The sequence below is a fragment of the Humulus lupulus genome, chromosome 9 (assembly GCF_963169125.1).
Source record: "Humulus lupulus chromosome 9, drHumLupu1.1, whole genome shotgun sequence".
NCBI lineage: Eukaryota > Viridiplantae > Streptophyta > Magnoliopsida > Rosales > Cannabaceae > Humulus > Humulus lupulus.
In genome coordinates this window covers 5,135,430-5,155,732 of record NC_084801.1, presented here as the reverse complement: position 1 = coordinate 5,155,732, position 20,303 = coordinate 5,135,430, and the positions used below count along the sequence as shown (strand labels likewise).

The following is a 20,303-nucleotide window of genomic DNA, read 5'->3' as shown; positions in this document are numbered from 1 at the left end:
ATAAATATCCCAACTTATATATATATATATTTTTATATACTAAAGTTCTCAAATACTCAATCTAAGTGATCCACTCCTCTTCTATATAATCAAATATTATTCCACAACATAATTCATTAATTATTTATTTAATGTAAATAAATAAATAAATAATTTCAAACTGGATATTACACAATCTAGTCAAAAGAACTTGGGGCAAGGGCAATGACAAAGACAATTTTGTCCGCATTGAATTTTGTGGCAAATTTTGTAAAAAAGTAGTAAATTTGGTACATTATCCTATTCTTAAAAACCAAAGCACATGTAAAATGTGATGGAATATTTTTATAATTAATTGATTTAATATGACAAAATATTCAAATATTAAATGATCAATATTTATTTGTTATCCAATTTTTAATTTCCTAATTAGTTAGAGTGAATTTCCCAATTGCTAACTCTTCAAACTCACTGGTCATTCTGACTTTCAATAACTTCATCTAAAATAGTTAGTGAGAGCTTAGAAGCTCGTGTACTCGTTCTTTTTTTTGTAGATCAAAAATTTTTAGATTGAGGTTTACCAAATCAATGGATGGAGGTACACATATTCGATCCTATTCATTTCCATATAAACATCTGTTTATTCTACATCATGATTGTTATGCATATAGGTTAATATTTTTAATCCAACAAAATAATTATCAAAAATGACATTTTATACTTTATATTATATTGAAAAATGACATTTTTTAAGAAGTGTTATTGATAAATATCTCATACGGCGTATTGTACATTGGGCTAATATTGTACATTGGGCTTTCAATGGAATGTTGAGTATTAGGGCCCCAATAAAACATGTACTGCACATATTGGGCTCATTTTGCATCATTTCTTTCTCTCTTTATAGACATAAATTAATGTATTTACAATCACACTTTCTTCTGTGGCGATCATATATTCTGTTCTTCATCACAATCACAATGTTTATCACAATCACAATGTTTATTCTGTTCTTCTTCTTCTTCTTGTCACCATTAATCCAATGGAAAGCCCAAGCTGGCGTTACTTGAGCTATATGTAGCCTTGAGTCATGGTGATTATAGTATATATATGTAGCCTTGAGCTAGGAGGAGTTTACAAGCTTTGGATATGGCATTCATTATTAGCAGGGATGGAGCAATTGCAGAAGACTTCATTTGTGTAATATTCTGTGAGTGGGATATTAGAAGAGTATGCTGGTAGATTTCAAGGGTCATCGAACTGCCCGTCGTCATACTTGTTCAGTTGCTTAGCTATTTCTTTAAAAGCTTCATCACAATCACAATGTTTATTCTGTTCTTCTTCTTCGTCTTCTTCGTCTTCTTCTTGTCACCATTAATCCAATGGAAAGCCCAAGCTGGCGTTACTCTTCCAACGGCTGAAGGTGAAAAAGCTCTCTCACTTTTCTTGCTTTTGTTTTCATATTAACCCTTTAGTGGTCGAAAAGCTATAATAATTGCTAGCTAGCTAGCTACTTAAGTGCCTTGTGTTGGTCTTGTTCTTGTTCTTCTTTTGATCACTAAAGGGTTAATCTTCTTTGGTTTATAATTATTATTATGCATGCAGTGGAAGCCATTAAAGAAATAGCTACACAAATGAACAAGACAGACTGGAACTTCGATGACCCTTGTAGTAAACGAAACGACTGTTGATAAACCACGCACAGAAAAATACATCAATGAAATCGTATGCAATTGCTTCATCCCTGCTCATAATGAATGCCATATCCCTGCTCTTTCTCTTAACCCTTAATTTCTCTATTTTAAACTCCTTTCATTTGTTTATAATATAACACTCTCTTAAGTTCAGGGCCTTGGAGAGCAACTTGTTTTCCCTCTGAGCTTGGGAAATTGGTGAACTTGACTTATTTGTGAGTATCTCTAGTCTTTTCAAAGTAACCATTTGATTACAGGGTGTGCTTGAAATGGGTGAGACCCAAGACAATACCCGAGTTACATAATTGAAATGATGTGGCTCTTCAGGAATCTTAATGCAAACAATCTCACTGGAGAGTTCCCTTTGTCTCTCACTAATCTCTCCAAGTTATCCGTGCTGTAAGTGACAATGTGTACTATAAATTCATAGCTGAAATGAACCAAGATATATTGGTTGAACTTGAACAATCGTCCAGATTATGTCACGTTAATCTTGTCAAATTGCATGGATGTTGTATTGAAGGAAAGCAACTGTTGTGGTTTATGAATACATGGAAAACAATAGCCTAGCACATTCTTTATTTGGTAAGCTTATTATCTATATTCGCTTCTTTTCTTTGGCTTAGTACTTTGCTACTTTGATTATTAATTCATTGATTATTTTTAATGTTTAAAAGGTTCTGAAGAAGTTGAAGTGAAATTAGACTGGAATACAAGGCAAAGAATATGTATAGGCATTGCAAGAGGTCTGGCTTTCCTACATGAGGAATCAGCTCTGAAAATTGTACATAGAGACATCAAAGCCACAAATATACTACTAGATAGGGAACTTACCCCAAAAATATCAGACTTTGGTCTGGCCAAACTAAATGAAGAGGACAACACCCACATTAGCACTAGAGTTGCTGGAACTATGTGAGCTATATCTTTCTTTTAGCTCTTTAAACTGTAACATTTAGACTATATATCATGGCAATGATACTAATCATTTGTTCCTATTAATAGTTAGTGAAACCATTTAACATGTAAATTTATCTAAATTAATGATTGTGGTTGTGGTTGTTGCAGAGGATATATGGCCCCAGAGTGTGCATTATGGGGTTACTTAACTGATAAAGCAGATGTATATAGTTTTGGAGTTATGGCTATGGAAATTGTGGCTGGCAAAAACAACATGAGATATCGTCCAGATGAAAACTTTGTTTGCCTTCTAGATTGGGTAACACACAACTTCATAACATGTTCTTCAGCTCATAACTAATTATTTCATATTGGTAAATGGTTATCTTCTTCATATGCAGGCCCTTTTCTTACAACAAAAGGGGGATGTAATGGAGCTGGTGGATCCAAAGTTGGGATCCAAATTCAAAAAAGAAGAGGCAAAACGAATGATTAAGGTAGCTCTATTGTGCACAAATCCATCACCTTCACTTCGCCCCACCATGTCTACAGTAGTGAATCTCATAGTTTTCTTGCTCAGTCATCCAACTCATCATCAATGTGGATTGATTCTGGATCTGCATGATCTCTTTATCTTCAGTGAGAGTCTTTACATTTAGGTAAGTTAAAGTGTGAACTAGAATTATTTGCAAACAATTAAGGAAAACTATCTTTTATGATTTTATTATTCATTTTCATGTGTTGTTACTGAAAATAATTGGCTGGAAACAAATTATGTATAACCTTACTAGTGAAAGGAAAGTAATTAATCTATCTAAAGAGAAAGACATATTACATTTGACATTGTATTGAATTGTATTGTATTGTATTATAAAATAATTAATAATAAAAACAAAATTATTATAAAGTTGAATTGAATCTGGAAATTAGACTCTTAACAAACTCTGGGATTAATAATAATAAAGAAAATATATGCTAATGCATGCCATATCCAAAGCATGTAATAAACTTCTCCCTTCCCTTGTTCATGGCTACTTTTGAACTGAATCATATGGAAGCTCCTCACCTTTAAGGAAGTGTATGTATACAAAAGCTTCTAATTTCCCATTCTAGTTGTGATTTTTAGCATGCTTATGCCTAATAGCAGTCTTTTCCTTCTACCTTGTATAGTAATTTATCCTGGAATTTCCTCAGTGATTCAATATCCTTGTATGATTGTATTAATCATTTCCTTAATTAATATGGCGATAAGTGTTGTCCCTAAGTCATTCATGTTTAGAATGAGTCCTTTATTATTGAAATAAAAATTTTATAACAAGAAACTCATCCTAAATGCAAGTGATTTAATATATAAATCACTTGACACAATAGGAAATTTCGAGGCTAAGTTTGATATATAAATCACCACCAATAGTAAATGTCAAAATATGGTCAGAACTATTTAGACAAAAAATTTCACAAATCCAAATAATATGAATGAAATTGGAATTTGAACTACAAAAAATGGAACTGGGAAATCAAAGTGGAAGAAGTAAGAACATACCATAGACAGGATAAAACAAACATAAAGAAAAGGTCAAAGTTGATATTAATGGCTGAAGTGCAAAACTTACCAGTGGAATTTGAGGTCAAGAATGTCTCAAACCTCTTTCTTGCACCACTTTTTACTCTCTCGGTTACCCAAACCAAAATCTTGATATGATGTGTCTTGTCAGAGATAATTAGCTGTACTAATTCCTTTTCTGTTATGTTTAGCATAGGATTAGTTATGACAGTTAGTTATAGTTCTGTTATTCTGTTTTACAGCTTGTCTTGTATACCAGCTGATATATCATCACTTGTAATAACCTTTTCTTGATAATAAAGTTGAACAGAATTCTTTCTCAATTTCCTTTGTGCTATCACATGGTATCAGAACTTTTTCTTTCTAACAATGGTGGATTCTTCCAACAATGACGGTTCGTCTTTACCATCTCCTACCTCTACATCACAAAATCAAAATGCCTCTCTTCTTCCCAAAACCTCTTTAGTGACTTTCTCCCACTCTCTTTTTGTTCGTTTAGATGAACATAACTATCTGCAATGGAAACATCAAGTTTACCATGCAATCAAAGGCAGTAGACTTCTCAAGCACCTTGATTCGACTCTCACTCCACCGAAGTACCTCACCGCTGTAGATCGAGAGGCTGATCGTGTTAGTCCAGAGTATGAGGATTGGGATCAACATGACAGCATCCTTGTTACTTGGCTTCTCTCCTCCATGACTGAGAAGATTTTAACTCGAATGGTTGGATTTGAGACCACTGCACAGATCTGGAATGCACTTAGTGAATATTACGTTGCTCATAATCGAGCCAAGATCGACCAGTATAAAACATTGTTACGCAACACATGGTGTCTGGTTCGCTAGATGATTATCTCTTGAAGATCAAGAGAATTGTTGATATCTTGGCTTTGATTGGCCATGTTCTTACACCTCAGGATCACATTGAAGCAATTTTCAACGGATTATCCAAGGACTATGAGGTTTTTATTACCTCTGTCAATACACGCACAGATGCATACTCAGTAGCTGAAATTGAAGCTCTCCTCATGTCCCAGGAAGTTCGGATTGAGAAAGGGAACAAAGAGCTTGATGTTCATGATGGTGAAGCAAATATCTCCCAGACGTAACTTCCCTCTGGCTTCCGAGGTTCTGCCACTACTCCCCTTGCAAATCAAACTCTTCGCTCTACACCACCCTTTGCTAGAGGTGCTTACCCTAACTTCGGTGGTTACGGATTCTATGGAGGCTCTGGCTCTGGTATGGGATCAACAGGCTTTGTGCCTATGTTGTTTGGCCCACAAAGCTACGGGCTAGGGTATGGACCACCTGGATTTGGACCATCTTTTGGCTCTCAACCATTTGTCTGGTGCTTGTGGAGGACACTCAGCTGGTACCAGTCGTGGTCAGACGTCTAACACTAGGGGAGCTGGACGTGGTCAGTTCATTGCTTGGGGTCAGAAACCAGAGTGTCAATTATGTCACAAATCTGGCCACACGGTAAAACAATGTTTTTATCGTTTTGATAAGTCCTTTTCTGGTCCTGAGAGTTTCCAAGGGTTTCAAGGCAGTGCTGCTATGGCAGAAATGCAAGCTCTTTATGCTACTCCTGAGTGCGTTGTCGATCCTTGCTGGTATCCAGACTCGGGTGCGACTCATCATCTTACACCTGATGCTTCCTACTTGACCTATAGCACTGACTACAATGGACCACAACAAATTCATATGGGGAATGGTACAAGTTTGCACATTAAACATATTGGCCAATCTGTTTTCTCTTCTCCACTTATTTCTCAAACACTTACTTTAAATAACTTGCTTCATGTCCCTGCCATAACCAAAAATTTGCTTAGTGTATCTCAGTTTGCTAATGACAACCACGTATTTTTTGAGTTTCACCCAAATTTCTGCTGTGTCAAGGATCAGGCTACCTTGAAGACCTTATTGGTTGGGAAGCTTGATAAAGGCCTCTACAAGTTTGATTCTATTCAATTAGGACGATTGGCAAGTGAGCAATCCAACTCTGAGTCTACTGAAATCAGTTCTTCTAGTGTCAATAATGTACAAACTGAAGCTTGTTATACTCCTACACTGTCTGTATCCAACTCTGATTTTTCCTTGTGGCATAATAGGCTAGGCCACCTTACTTCTCGAATTTTACAAATAGTCTTATCATCTTGTAATATCAAACTTAATAATAAAAAGCATTCAGACTTGTGTGTAGCATGTTCTCTGGGTAAACATCATAAACTACCTTTTCCTATCTCTACCACAGTTTATACAGAACCATTGCAACTCTTACACTCGGATCTATGGGGTCCATCACCTCATAGCTCTGCTAGTGGCTATAAGTATTACATTAGTTTTCTTGATGCTTATTCCAGGCAGACTTGGATATACATGCTTCGAACAAAATCTGAAGCCTTACCCACTTTCACTAGCTTTAAAGCACAAGTAGAGCTTCAACTAGGGACACCAATTAAAGCTATCCAAACTGACTGGGGGGGTGAATATCGTGCATTTACTGATTTACTTCAATCCTCTGAGATTATTCATCGTGTGTCCTGCCCTCACACTCATGAGCAAAATGGTGTGGCGGAAAGGAAACATAGACACATAGTGGAGACTGGGTTAACTCTCTTATCTCAATCTTCTATGCCATTAAAGTATTGGGATGAAGCTTTTCGCACAGCAGTGTTTCTCATAAATAGAATGCCTACCCCTCTCTTAGGACATGTCTCTCCACTTGAGCTTTTGTTTCATATCAAACCGGATTATTCCATGTTGAAAGTGTTTGGCTGCTTGTGCTATCCAAATTGAAGGCCCTATAATAAACATAAGTTGCAATATCAATCTATTCCATGTGTCTTTGTTGGATATAGTCTCACACATAAGGGCTACAAATGTTTGGCTAAAGGTGGTAGAGTTTACATTTCTTTTTTTTTTTTTGAAAAAGAGAGAGGTCAGAAAGGTTGACCTCCTCCCAATAAAATTGAGAGCCCTCACTTATGGCGGAGGAAAACCGTGGTTACAACAGTAAGAATAAAATAAAATAAAAAACTCACAACAAACCCCACCCATAAAAATTAAATCCAGAAATTACTCCAATCTCTAATAAGATCAGAGAAAGCAACTCCCTCAAAACATTTGTGTCTATACACCCAAGTGACCACCCAAAATTTTATCTTATCCCAAGTAGACTCCGCCGAATTGGAAGTATCTTCAAAAAGTCTGTTATTTCGCTCTAGCCATAAAGCCCAAAAGGTTGCCAGCACGGTAGTTTGCCAAAGACTCGAAACCCGTTTGCCGCCCCCTAACCTAGTCAAAAACAATTGAGAACAGTTAGAGGGCATACACCAAAGGATACCAAACTCCGCTAAGACTTTTCCCCACACATTTCTAGAGATGTTTTATTTGATGAGTTTGCCTTTCTTTATTCACATGCTGCTTCTTTAAATGCTGGCTAGTGTTCCTCTGTTCAAAATTCTCAGTTCCAAACATTTGCATCTCCACCTGTTCTTTCTAGTCTGTCCTTCCCAACACTAGCTACTTCAGTGTCCAATCCGAGTTCTTCCACTAATTCACAACCTCTCACTAATATTTCTGGCCCTTCAGCCTCTTTACCATCTACTCCAGTATCTCCTTTTCATACTCAATCTGAGTCAGTTAGTCCATGTTCTGGCCATAATGTTACTAATGATTGTGCACATTCTGTTATACCTATTAAACTAATGATTCTAATGCAGCTGTTCCTAATACTCATCCTATGCAAACTCGGGCCAAGTCAGGCATTCGGAAATCACGGGTGCTTGCTGCCACACTTGAGCCTTCCTCGGATAAAGCTGCTCTTTCAAGTCCACAATGGACAGTTGCTATGCACACTGAGTTTGAAGCTTTACAAAGCAATAATACCTGGAGTTTGGTTGATTTACCTCCTGGTCGATCCCCCATTGGTTGCAAATGGGTGTTCCGAGTTAAAGAAAATGCTGATGGTTCTATCTCTAAGTACAAAGCGAGACTTGTGGCCAAAGGCTTCCACCAACAAGCAGGTTTTGACTATAGTGAGACTTTTAGTCCAGTTGTAAAACCAGTGACAATTAGAGTAGTCCTTACTCTAGCCATTTCCAAAGGTTGGAAAGTTAGGCAACTTGATGTTAATAATACGTTCTTACATGGTGATTTGAATGAGGACATTTACATGATTCAACCACCAGGGTTCATAAATTCATCCTCTCCAACCAAAGTGTGCAAACTTCACAAAGCTTTATATGGATTAAAGCAAGCACCAAGAGCATGGTTTGAAAAGCTGTCTAATGCTCTCACTGGTTTTGGTTTTGTCTCAGCTAAAGTAGACCACTCCTTATTTATTCGTGCTACTTCTACTCATACCACTTATGTCCCGGTTTATGTTGATGACATTTTGGTGGTTGGCAGCAGTGATAAACTGGTTACTTCTTTGGTTAATGATCTCAGTCATGCATTTGCCTTAAAGGATCTTGGTGTTGTTGACTATTTCTTGGGTATCCAGGTCCTTCATACATCAGAAGGTATACTCTTATCTCAAAGAAAATATTTGCAAGATCTCCTTTGTAAAGCTGAAATGCAAGGTGTTAAAACTCAAAGTACTCCTATGAATAGTGGTCTTCGTCTCTCATCCTATGGTAGTGATCCGGTTCTTGATCCTACGCTTTATCGGTCTATTGTAGGTGGTTTACAGTATGCTACGATTACTCGACCTGATCTTGCTTATAGTGTTAACAAGGTCTGCCAGTTTATGCATTCTCCCCTGCAATCTCATTGGGTTGCTGTCAAAAGAATTTTAAGGTACTTGGCTGGTACCTTAGATTTTGGCTTACACTTGCGTCCAGCTGCAACTCTGTCCTTAGAAGCTTTCTGTGATGCTGATTGGGCATCTGATCCTGATGATAGGCGTTCCACTACTGGGTTCTATGTCTATCTTGGTGACAACCTTGTTGCTTGGCAGTCCAAGAAGCAGAGCACCATATCTCGTTCCTCCACAGAAGCAGAATTCCGTAGCCTTGCTACTGTTGTGTCTGAAATTGCTTGGATTCAGTCACTCCTTACTGAGTTACATGTTTCTGTGGTTGGTCTTCCTTCTATTTGGTGTGACAATCTCAGTTCTGTCATGTTGGCTACTAATCCGGTTCTTCATGCTCGGACTAAGCATATTGAAATAGATTTGTACTTCGTACGGGACAAAGTGCTTCAAAGACAGATTCAAGTGCATCGTGTACCAGTTGACCATCAAATTGCTGACTGTTTAACAAAGCCTATCTCCAGCTCCCGTTTTGCCTTACTTAGAGACAAACTAAATGTTGTCTCAGCCTCCACACTTAGTTTGAGGGGGGCTGTCAGAGATAATTAGCTGTACTAATTCCTTTTCTGTTATGTTTAGCATAGGATTAGTTATGACAGTTAGTTATAGTTCTGTTATTCTGTTTTACAGCTTGTCTTATATACCAGCTGATATATCATCACTTGTAATAACCTTTTCTTGATAATAAAGATTGAACAGAATTCTTTCTCAATTTCCTTTTTGCTATCACATGTCTGGTGTGGTTCGACAATTCATGGTGGTCAGAAAACGTATTATTCCAACTACACAAACAAACAATATTCAGTACAGAGGTATCTTTTGACAACAATAATTAAATTATGCTTCGACTCTTGCTGCAAACAGTTCCCTGATCTCACTAATCTCACCAAGTTAAATCAACTGTTAAGTGTAAATTTGTACTGTAACTCTGTGACCAAAATGAACCAAGTTTTATGTCACTTGAATCTTGACTCATGTTTTCTCATTGCAGTAGGATCAGTAGTAACTACTTCACAAGAAGGATTCCAGAGTTTGGCATTTTGAAACAAGTTGAGAAGTTGTAAGAGCCATTGATCAATTTGGTTTTAAAAAATCACGAACAATAGATATGTTGATTTTACATACTACATCTATACAGAGAAATGGAAGCATGTGGTTTCGATGGGCCAATTCCTTCCTGTCTATCTAACTTAAATGGAGAGATGAGCTCAAATTTTCTGGACTTGAGTAACATGACAAACATGCAAAGATTGTAAGCTATATATAAATTTGTGTCTCTGAGAAATACCCAATATTTGAAAAATATTGAACTTGTATGATTATGTATGAAATCGCTGGCAGGGTGCTGAGGAGCTGTAATTTAAGAGGAAATATTCCTGAATATATGCCCAGTTTGGAAGCTCTAGAAATATTGTAATTCTTCTATTCACTTGCCAAATTCTCTACTTAAAAGAACACTTTATCTCTGTAGTTACTGTTTTGTTAGTGAAATTAATTTATTGCATGTCCTGACATAACTCACATCTAAGCTTTTTATTTTGTAGAGATCTTAACTTCAATAAACTAGAAGGGGAAATTCCAAATTTTGTAAATTTAAGAAACTTGAAGAAAATGTAAGTGATGCAAAAATTGAGAAGGAAGAAGACATTGAGGAAGGACCTTACTCAAAAACTTCATTGTTCCTTTTCTTTTTATTACTCTTTTCTTCATAAACTTCTTGCTCACTCACTTCACTTATGCTATTGTGTGGCACAATGAATGGGTATTTCAGAAGTAACTTACTCAGTGGGCCTATTCCAGATTGGATTAAATTCAGAGACACTGACTAGTAAGTTACCAATATTATGTTATCTAATAATGTTTCTTATGTTTTCTATCTTCTTTATTTTTTACTTTGAAATCAGAAGCATAACATGCAAAGATTGATGCTTAAAGAATTTAGATATTTTAGGACAAACACAGTGTCTTACTCGTATGGCAACAATATTTGACACACATAATGGACCCACCTTGGCTTAGTATGAATTCATGGAAAGTATACTTGTTTCATGATAGATGTATATATATAACTGAAATATGATAAATTTTCAAATTTGAATGAGTCAAGAGGGTACAAATTGAGGACATTAATTATAGATGTTGAGTGATTGAAATTGTCTGTCCACATTTCATCTAGCTAGCGGTTAATATCTAATGTTAAGATTTCTTTACTGATTCATGACTAATTAATGGGAGGAAATTAATAAGAACAATAAGTACTTTGGTAGTAGAAAAGAGTGAGAAAAAAAAGTTAATAAATGTGAAGAGAAGAGAAGAAAAGAGAAATTGTGAGGGAATAAATGTAGGGTAATTTAAAAAATCATTAAACTTATAAATTTAATTAAGAAGTAATAAAAATGAAAATTTATTATGATTCATTAATATAGATATTTCCCTCAATTATTTCATAAAATATGGACCATCTTATTTTCAATCACAATCAGTGACACTCTCAAGTGGCAAGTGTGTGGGGGGAGACCTTGACTTAGTAATTACAATCACAATTAATGTGATGCTCTTCTTGGTGAATATTAATGTAATAAATTTCTTTGTTCCTTATTTAAAAAATACTAATAAAATCATTCCCTTCAAAATTGTCATGGAAAAATTATACACATACAACTAATTTAAATATATATTTGATGACGACATTTTCATTTTGGACATCCGGAACTAATTACATAACACTTGGAGTTTGCTCAACAATTTATAAAATTAATTAATAAATTTTAAAAAATAAAAAATAACTTGTATTGTTTTATTCTTTGTATAAATTACTTTTTAGATTTGTTCATAGCTAGTTTTATTGAATTTTAAATTTGTTGAAAGGTTTAATATCATAACAAAACTATACAAGTTTAGAAATTTTTGTAGTTTTTTCTAAATCAATTTTTTCCCTATTTTTGTTACTTGTAGCTAATAGATACATTAATAACATTATAAAAAAATTGTCTTTATTAAACTTTTTCAAACTATTTAATCAATATATATAATCCAACAAAAAAATCACAATCAACTTCTACAAATAGTAGGTAAAAGATGAATATTTTTGTTTCGTTTTAATTTCATAATAATTGAATAAAAAAATTAATTGTATGGTCAAATTTATAATAAAAATAAAATTTTAAAATAAAACTAGAATAATTTTATGACTTATGTGATATTTGGTTATAGGCAAAAAGTTTGGGGGATAAATTTATATTAAGAATTTTCGTTAGGGGTAAAAGAATACTAATTTTGCCATTTAGGGAGCATTTGAAGAAAATATAATAAAAAATGAAGGAGCAAAAGCATATTACTAACAAAATGAGGGGTAAATTGACCAAGGAAGTATTTGTTTTGAGTAATTGAGTTGCATTAGAAAATGTAGAAAGATATAGGATAGAAGTAATATTAAACTTCTGTGTACAAAATGGTTCACTTTACCTTTAAAATACATGTGGGGCCTACACAAATTATTAATTTTATCTCTTAAAATTTGAACAAACCATAGAAAGAGTTTTAGATTACCTCTTAATTGTTATGAGATTATTGGAATTTTTCTTTGCACAGTCAAAATGGGAGTTTTTTTTTCCTTTTTTGGAGTCAATCATGGGAGTTGGCTATGAAAGCGCGTGGGACCTTTATTGGCTTAATTAGCAATAAATTAGTGAAATGGTACTGTAAGCATGCATGTATTGTATGATATAAATATATATATATATCAACATTTAAGCACTACTTTTTTCAAAAAAAAAAAAATTTTAAGCACTGCTTGTGTTGGGAATGATGAATATGGCTTCATTGCAATCAGAATGTGTTACTGTACTATTACTATTTCTGCTCTTCTTGGCAGTCACACCATTCAAATGCAATGCCCAATCTCGTATTCCTCCCCACGATGAAGGTGAAAAATCTCTCCATCTTATATATATTTTTAAATAATATCTGGAGACCAAGAAATTATATACCTTGTGCACTTTGCTTTTGTTCATCTTCTTAAGTTAATTTATTATTATTATTATTATGCAGTGGAAGCTTTTAAAGAAATAGCTAAGCAACTGAACAAGTATGATGATAGGCACTTCGATGACCCTTGTAATCTACCAACATATTCTTATATCCCTTTCACAGAATATTACACAAATGAAGTCATCTGCGATTGCTCCAGCTCTGCTAATAATAAATGCCATATCAAAAGCCTGTAAACTCCTAGCTCACGGCTACATATATATAATCACCATGACTGGATTGGAGTTTTCTGTTGACATCTGTTATATGTGCAGTAATTTTTCAGGACAGAATCTGAATGGCAAGCTTCCATCATCACTATGGAAGCTACCTTACCTTAAGGCAGTGTATGTAAAAACAAAGCTTTTTATTCAAATACTTTTCAACACACTCTATATAATACCAGTCTTTCTTCTCCCTTGCAGAAATCTAAATCGGAACTTCCTCAGTGGTTCAATACCGCCAGAATGGGCTTCAACAAAGTTGGAATCGCTGTGAGTTTCCATTTATCCCTACCATTCAAGATATATTAAGCTGTAAAAGGCCTGTAGTAGTAATTGATTGTTTGAACAAATGTGGGCGTGCAGGGTTATTAGTGTGAACAATTTATCAGGGCCAATCCCTGCCGAATTAGGAAACATAACCACTCTCAGAGTATTGTATGCTCTTTCTTATCCCATTTAATTTCTTTCTTTTAAACTCCTGTGATTTGCTAATTATAATAATAAACTCGCAAATTCAGGAACATGGAGAGCAACTTGTTTTCTGAAACCATTCCCGCTGAGCTTGGGAAATTGGTAAACTTGGAATATTTGTGAGAATCCCTAACCTTTTCATCACATCTACTAGTAAAAAAGTAGTAGAAATGACATTAACTAATTGAAATGGTGTGGCTGCAGGAATTTAAATGCAAACAATCTCACTGGACAGTTCCCTCTGTCTCTCACCAATCTCTCCAAGTTACACACGCTGTAAGTGACAATGTGTGCTATAACTTACTTCATAGCTCAAATGAACCAACATATTTTGGTGACTCATGTTTTCCATTGCAGTAGGATCAGTAGTAACTACTTCACAGGAAGGATGCCTGAGTTTGGCAATTGGAAACAACTTTACAGATTGTAAGAGTTACTGATCTCTTTGTTGGTTTTCAAAATTTATGAGCAATTTATATTGATTTTACATGCTACTCTCCACAGAGAGATGGAAGCAAGTGGTTTCAGTGGGCCAATTCCTCCTAGTATTTCTACCTTGGCAAACTTATTTGAATTGTAAGTTCTTTTTCATTGTCTACTTTTCTCTGTCTTCTTTAGATCTTAATATATATATATGTTTGCTAACTTCGTTTGTGATGTGGCAATCTTTGCAGAAGTATAACTGACTTAAATGGGGAGAACTCGTCAGATTTTCCCGACTTGAGTAAAATGACAAACCTTTCTAAGTTGTAAGCTCCATATATACATAAACTTTTGTGATGGAACTCAACCTAATATTTGATTATCTTTTAAATTATTTGACCATGTTTGAAATTGCAGGACAATGAGGAGCTGTAATTTAAGAGGAAATATCCATGAACATATTCTTAATTTGGGAATGCTAGATGTCTTGTAATTGTTCGATTATTCTCTTGTCAAATTTTCTATTCCTTGGAATTTAAGCACTTATCTTTAGCGAATTTAACAGACATCTAAGATCTTTATTTTGCAGGGATCTTAGCTTTAATAAACTAGAAGGGCCACTTCCAAATTTTCAAATATTACCTTTGCGTTATATGTAAGTAACTCAAACTTCATTGGTCCCTTTTTTTTATTACTCTTTTCTTTATAATTAAACTTCTCTTATTCTATGGTGTTGCACATAGATATTTAACAAGTAACTTACTCAGTGGGCCTATTCCAGCGTGGATGAACAAATTCGGAGATGCTATGTAAGTTACCAATGCTATGTTTTACAAAAATGTGTAAACCATACCAAAATTACCAAGAAGAATGATGACCTACAAACCCCAACTCTAAGCTCACTCTTTAACTCTTTATCAGAAGATGTAACAAAGATGATAATTTTGCCAATACAAAAACAAAGTCACTTAAAAATATTTAGCTAATGATGAAGTTTCTGACTGTGTTTAGGAACATAGATATATCTTACAATAACTTTTTGGAGATATCTGAACCATCAACTTGTCAAGATCATTTGTAAGAGTTGCTTCCTTTCTTTCTTTCATTTATTTCCATATTCATTGAACCATAAGCATTTCACAATTGAATACATTTGTGTCTCAACTTTTTTTTTTTATTAGCAATCACTTTCAGAGCACATCTGGTCATGAAGACAGCTCGTAAGCTTTAACAAACAATTGAAACAAGAATACCAATATTTTTTATTATGATTATACTTTACTAATTCTTGCTTTGAATATGATTAATGTAGAATGCTCAGCAAGTGCTTGGCTCCATGTTCAAAAGGTAAAAAGAAACCATTCATTGTGTTGACTATAAACCATTTCTTTTGTATATTTTTAACCAACATTGTTTGATCTTTGATGTGTAGATTATTATTCATTGCATATAAATTGTGGTGGAAAAGAAACTACCATTGGAGGCATAAAGTATGAAGGGGATGAGGAATTTGTAGGTGCTGCAAATTTATTCCATAACTCAGCCTACACTTGGGGATTTAGCAACACCGGTCATTTCAGAAATACGGATCAAGAAGTGCCAGAATATATAGCACATAATGTATCTAGATTAAGAACGAACAACTCTGAGCTCTACACAACTGCACGCATCTCGCCTCTTTCGCTAACTTATTTTGCTCGTTGCTTAATAAATGGAAGTTACACTGTGAAACTACATTTTGCCGAGATAGTATTTAAAAACGACGAATATTATGAGAGTGTTGAGAGTGTTGGAAGACGAGTATTTGATGTTTATGTTCAGGTAGCTTAATCATTATGCTTAATCATTATGCTACTTAATGCAGCTTGTGAACTTATGTTTTACTGAGTTAAGTAAGTTATTATAGGGAAAACGGGTGTTGCCAGATTTCAACATTAAAGAGGAAGCTAAAGGAGTTGATAGGGAGTTTATCAAAGTAATTAACACAGTTGTTGTGAGTCATAACACATTGGAGATCCGCCTCCAATGGATGGGGAAAGGGACAAGGAATGTTCCAAAGCAAGGAAATTATGGGTCTTTAATATCAGCTATCTCTATAGAATCTGGTAAGTAACACACAATTGTGTGTGTTTTTTATTAGGATGAAATTAATTATCGATTATTTTTGTTCGTCTTTATTATTTATTATTATTAATAATGTTATATATGATCAAGTCATGATGTAAAATGATTGATGGACTCATATATGTTATGATAGTTTATTCTGTATCTTCTCATTCACGGGAAGGACATTTGAGTAAGACCAAAATCATGATCGGCCTTGTTGTAGCTGTTTCTGCTGGTGCAACATTATTAGCTGTTGTAGCCTTCGGTTTGCATAGACGAAAAGCTAAGAGAAAAAGTAAGAATAATATCTAAGCTTCAGTTTGTGATTGTTACTGCTTTGAGCATTGCATATCTCATGGTACATGATGTTGATGTTCTTCATTATATTGGGACCTAAAACTTTGTATTTTTTGGTCGTATTTATTGCTGAATATTATGTGTATTATTGACTTGACATCAGGAACTGCAACAAATAATGATTTGATTTGGACAAGTACTAACTTGAAGAGAGGAGACGATCAACCTGAGCTTCATTTTTTTGACTTGGATAGCATACTAATGGCCACAAACAAGTTTAGTATTACAAACAAACTTGGTCAAGGAGGATTTGGTCCTGTTTATAAGGTCATTTGGTTTTCAATAGTTTACATAGAATCTACTACACTACAATAATAATGGAGAAATGCAGGTGAATGGGTGAGTGAATGAGCTAATTAGTTAGCTATGTTTGGAAATTTACAGGGACAACTACATGGGAAAGAAGTTGCGGTGAAAAGACTGTCTAGCAGCTCATCACAAGGCTACGAAGAATTTAGGAATGAAATAATATTGATCTCCAAACTGCAACATAGAAATCTTGTTAAGCTCATTGGTTGTTGCATTGAAAATGAAGAGAAGTTATTAATATACGAGTTCATGCTCAACAAGAGCTTAGATACTTTTATTTTCGGTTAGTCTCTCATCTTTATCCACATTTTTATCCTTTAGTTAGAAGTATATTTGTTGGACATTGTCACTAATTAACTTTTAGTGGCGTGATTTGGTTTCTTATATAGATGATAGAAGAAGGGTAGAGCTTGATTGGGCCATACGATTCAACATTATTGATGGCATTGCGAGAGGTCTTGTGTATCTCCATCGCGATTCCAGTTTAAGGGTAATACATCGAGATTTGAAGGCCAGTAATATTCTATTGGATGAGAAGATGACTCCAAAAATTTCTGATTTTGGATTAGCAAGGATTTTTGAAGGCACGTTAGATCTAGCAAATACTCATAGGGTGGTAGGAACAATGTGAGAATCATTCTTTTAATTTGATGATTTGATAGTACATTGTTGTTATGGCATTTGGCATCTAATTTAGTGGTGTGTTTAATTAATTGCAGCGGCTATATGTCTCCAGAGTACGCATTGAGAGGAATCTTCTCGGAAAAATCTGACGTGTTTAGCTATGGCGTGTTACTACTAGAGATAATAAGCGGGAAAAAGAATACTAGCTTCAAGGATGAGGATCAATACCAAGGCCTTATTGCATATGTGAGTAGTTCACAAAAGAAATCTCTCAAATTGTGTTATTATGTTTGTGTGTTGTGGTGGGAAATTGAGGCTGATATTAATGTAATGAAACAGTCATGGCAGCTATGGAGTGAAGGCAGAGGAATAGAGTTGGTGGATGAAGCATTAGGCGAGTCATACAATGAATTAGAGGCATTGAAATGCATACACATTGGGCTTTTGTGCGTTCAAGACTTTGCCACAGATAGACCTTCCATGGCTCAAGTAGCTTCCATGTTAAGTAACCAAATATTTCATCAATCTCAACCCAAACAACCTGTTTTTACTTTTAAAGCCAGCAGTAGTAGTTATGATCCTTCCACACAAAGTGGTAGTAGACGCTCTGTCAATGAGGCCACTGTATCAATGGTTGAACCACGATAAAAAAGAAAAAATTCAACTATAAATTATGTTAAATGTATATTGGGCTACACCTACGCTATTCAATATTTTCTTTTAAATTTAATGAACTCCATTTTGTTACAACTTGAAAGGAAATTACTCTAATGATTGCAACAAAACCAAATGTTCTTTTTGTAGAGTAAGATTTGTACAGTTATAACAATACTCAACTCAAAGCACATTATGTTACTAGATTTTTAGAGTCAGATTTGTTCGGTCTCTAGCTGTACTGTGGAAAATCAGTTGATGATCCTGAACTGGTCATGGATTCAAGTATTCTTGATGATCCTTTCAGGTTCACTACATTGCGAGACAAGTTTGATCAAATTTCACAACAAACCTCCACTGAATATCATAGTCTTCCTGCTCAATCATCCAACTCATCATCAATGTGGATTGATTCTTGCTCTGCATGATCTCTTTATTTTTAGTGAATAGGTCTCTTCTTTTTTAGTGTTTTCCATACAGAGGTATCTTTTGACAACAATAATTAAATTATGCTTCGACTCTTGCTGCAAACAGTTCCCTGATCTCACTAATCTCACCAAGTTAAATCAGCTGTTAAGTGTAAATTTGTAGTGTAACTCCGTGACCAAAATGAACCAAGTTTTATGTCACTTGAATCTTGACTCATGTTTTCTCATTGCAGTAGGATCAGTAGTAACTACTTCACAGGAAGGATTCCAGAGTTTGGCCTTTTGAAACAAGTTGAGAAGTTGTAAGAGCCATTGATCAATTTGGTTTTAAAAAATCACGAACAATAGATATGTAGATTTTACATACTACATCCATAATGAGAAATGGAAGCAAGTGGTTTCGATGGGCCAATTCCTTCCAATCTAACTCGAACAAGTTAGTAGCTAGAATTGTAAGTTCTCTTTCATTGCCATTTACTCATATGAGTCTTCCTAAACTCTAGATATGTTTACTATATAACTTCATTTTTAATGAGGCTTTCTTTGCAGAAGGAGATTGCTGACTTAAATGGAGAGATGAGCTCAAATTTTCCGGACTTGAGTAACATGACAAACATGCAAAGATTGTAAGCTATATATAAATTTGTGTCTCTGAGAAATATTGAACTTTTATGATTATGTATGAAATCGCACGCAGGGTGCTGAGGAGCTGTAATTTAAGAGGAAATATTCCTGAATATATGCCCAGTTTGGAAGCTCTAGAAATATTGTAATTCTTCTATTCACTTGTCAAATTCTCTACTTAAAAGTTTAAACACTTTATCTCTGTAGTTACTGTTTTGTTAGTGAAATTAATTTATTGCATGTCCTGACATAACTGACATCTAAGCTTTTTATTTTGTAAATTTAAGAAACTTGAAGAACATGTAAGTGATGCAAAAATTGAGTAGGAAGAAGACATTGAGGAAGGACCTTACTCAAAAACTTCATCGTTCCTTTTCTTTTTATTACTCTTTTGTTCATAAACTTCTTGCTCATTCACTTCACTTGTGCTATTGTGTGGCACAATGAATAGGTAATTCACAAGTAACTTACTCAGTGGGCCTATTCCAGATTGGATTAAATTCAGAGGCACTGACTAGTAAGTTACCAATATTATGTTATCTAATAATGTTTCTTATGAAATCAGAAGCATAACATGCGAAGATTGATGCTTAAAGAATTTACATATTTTAGGACAAACACAGTGTCTTACTCGTATGGCAACATTAATATTTGACACACATAATGGTGCCACCTTGGCTTAGAATGGATTTATGGAAAGTATACTGGTTTCATGATAGAGATTGTCTTCTCTATCAAATAAAAAAGTCTGGAATAAATTCAACTTGATCTGCACAAAACATAATCAAACAGAGAAACAAGAAAGAAAAGAATAAATAAATAACACATCAAATTGTTTCGAGGTTCAACCAAAACTTTGTCCTAATTCTATATTTTATCAAGAAGAAACTAGCATACTCATAGTGAAAAGGAAAACTGATTCTTATTTATTTATTGTTTTTCTATTTTACAATTACTATTATTCCACTGATGTATTTCAAACCTCCAGGACAGAAAAAAGACATAAAGTTCATCATCATTGGAGCAGTTTCAGCTTTTTGTCTTCTTTTCATAGGTTCAGTCATTCTTTGGTGGAAAAGCTATATTGGAATCAAGGTAAAA

The 20,303-nt window shown here is 34.6% G+C and overlaps 1 protein-coding gene and 1 pseudogene across 8 annotated transcripts; both read left to right on the top strand.

Annotated features, from left to right (window-relative positions):
• The first annotated feature begins 914 nt into the window (after window positions 1-914).
• On the top strand, window positions 915-10,572 carry LOC133800638 (probable LRR receptor-like serine/threonine-protein kinase At1g53420; annotated as a pseudogene).
• A 74-nt stretch (window positions 10,573-10,646) lies between these two features.
• On the top strand, window positions 10,647-19,724 carry LOC133800628 (probable leucine-rich repeat receptor-like serine/threonine-protein kinase At3g14840). Of its 8 annotated transcripts, none has more exons than XM_062238632.1 (27): window positions 10,647-10,781; window positions 12,828-12,878; window positions 13,004-13,175; window positions 13,258-13,329; window positions 13,408-13,476; window positions 13,570-13,641; window positions 13,725-13,796; window positions 13,882-13,953; window positions 14,035-14,103; window positions 14,182-14,253; window positions 14,352-14,426; window positions 14,518-14,589; window positions 14,690-14,755; window positions 14,844-14,909; window positions 15,112-15,177; window positions 15,282-15,320; window positions 15,413-15,447; window positions 15,533-15,921; window positions 16,007-16,205; window positions 16,358-16,501; window positions 16,667-16,830; window positions 16,948-17,155; window positions 17,262-17,499; window positions 17,592-17,742; window positions 17,836-19,030; window positions 19,128-19,347; window positions 19,654-19,719. In XM_062238632.1, the coding sequence occupies exons 1-25, from the start codon at window positions 10,712-10,714 to the stop codon at window positions 18,142-18,144; spliced, it is 3,012 nt and encodes a 1,003-aa protein (XP_062094616.1). In that variant the 5' UTR covers window positions 10,647-10,711; the 3' UTR covers window positions 18,145-19,030; window positions 19,128-19,347; window positions 19,654-19,719. The 8 variants fall into 8 exon arrangements, with proteins under 8 accessions (XP_062094616.1, XP_062094622.1, XP_062094623.1 ...); XM_062238633.1 differs by lacking the exon at window positions 10,647-10,781 and having other exon boundaries at window positions 12,019-12,878; window positions 19,128-19,204; window positions 19,276-19,347; XM_062238638.1 differs by lacking the exon at window positions 12,828-12,878 and having other exon boundaries at window positions 10,692-10,781; window positions 13,106-13,175.
• Window positions 19,725-20,303: the final 579 nt, after the last annotated feature.

What these genes read in the sequence shown, in the direction of transcription:
- LOC133800628 (XM_062238634.1), top strand. Translation starts at nt 12,758, where the DNA reads ATGATGAATATGGCTTCATTGCAATCAGAATGTGTTACTGTACTATTA. An exon ending in CTCTCCAAGTTACACACGCT is followed by an intron (nt 13,954 to 14,034) that starts GTAAGTGACAAT and finishes TTTCCATTGCAG; the next exon opens with TAGGATCAGTAGTAACTACT. An exon ending in AGCTATCTCTATAGAATCTG is followed by an intron (nt 16,206 to 16,357) that starts GTAAGTAACACA and finishes ATGTTATGATAG; the next exon opens with TTTATTCTGTATCTTCTCAT.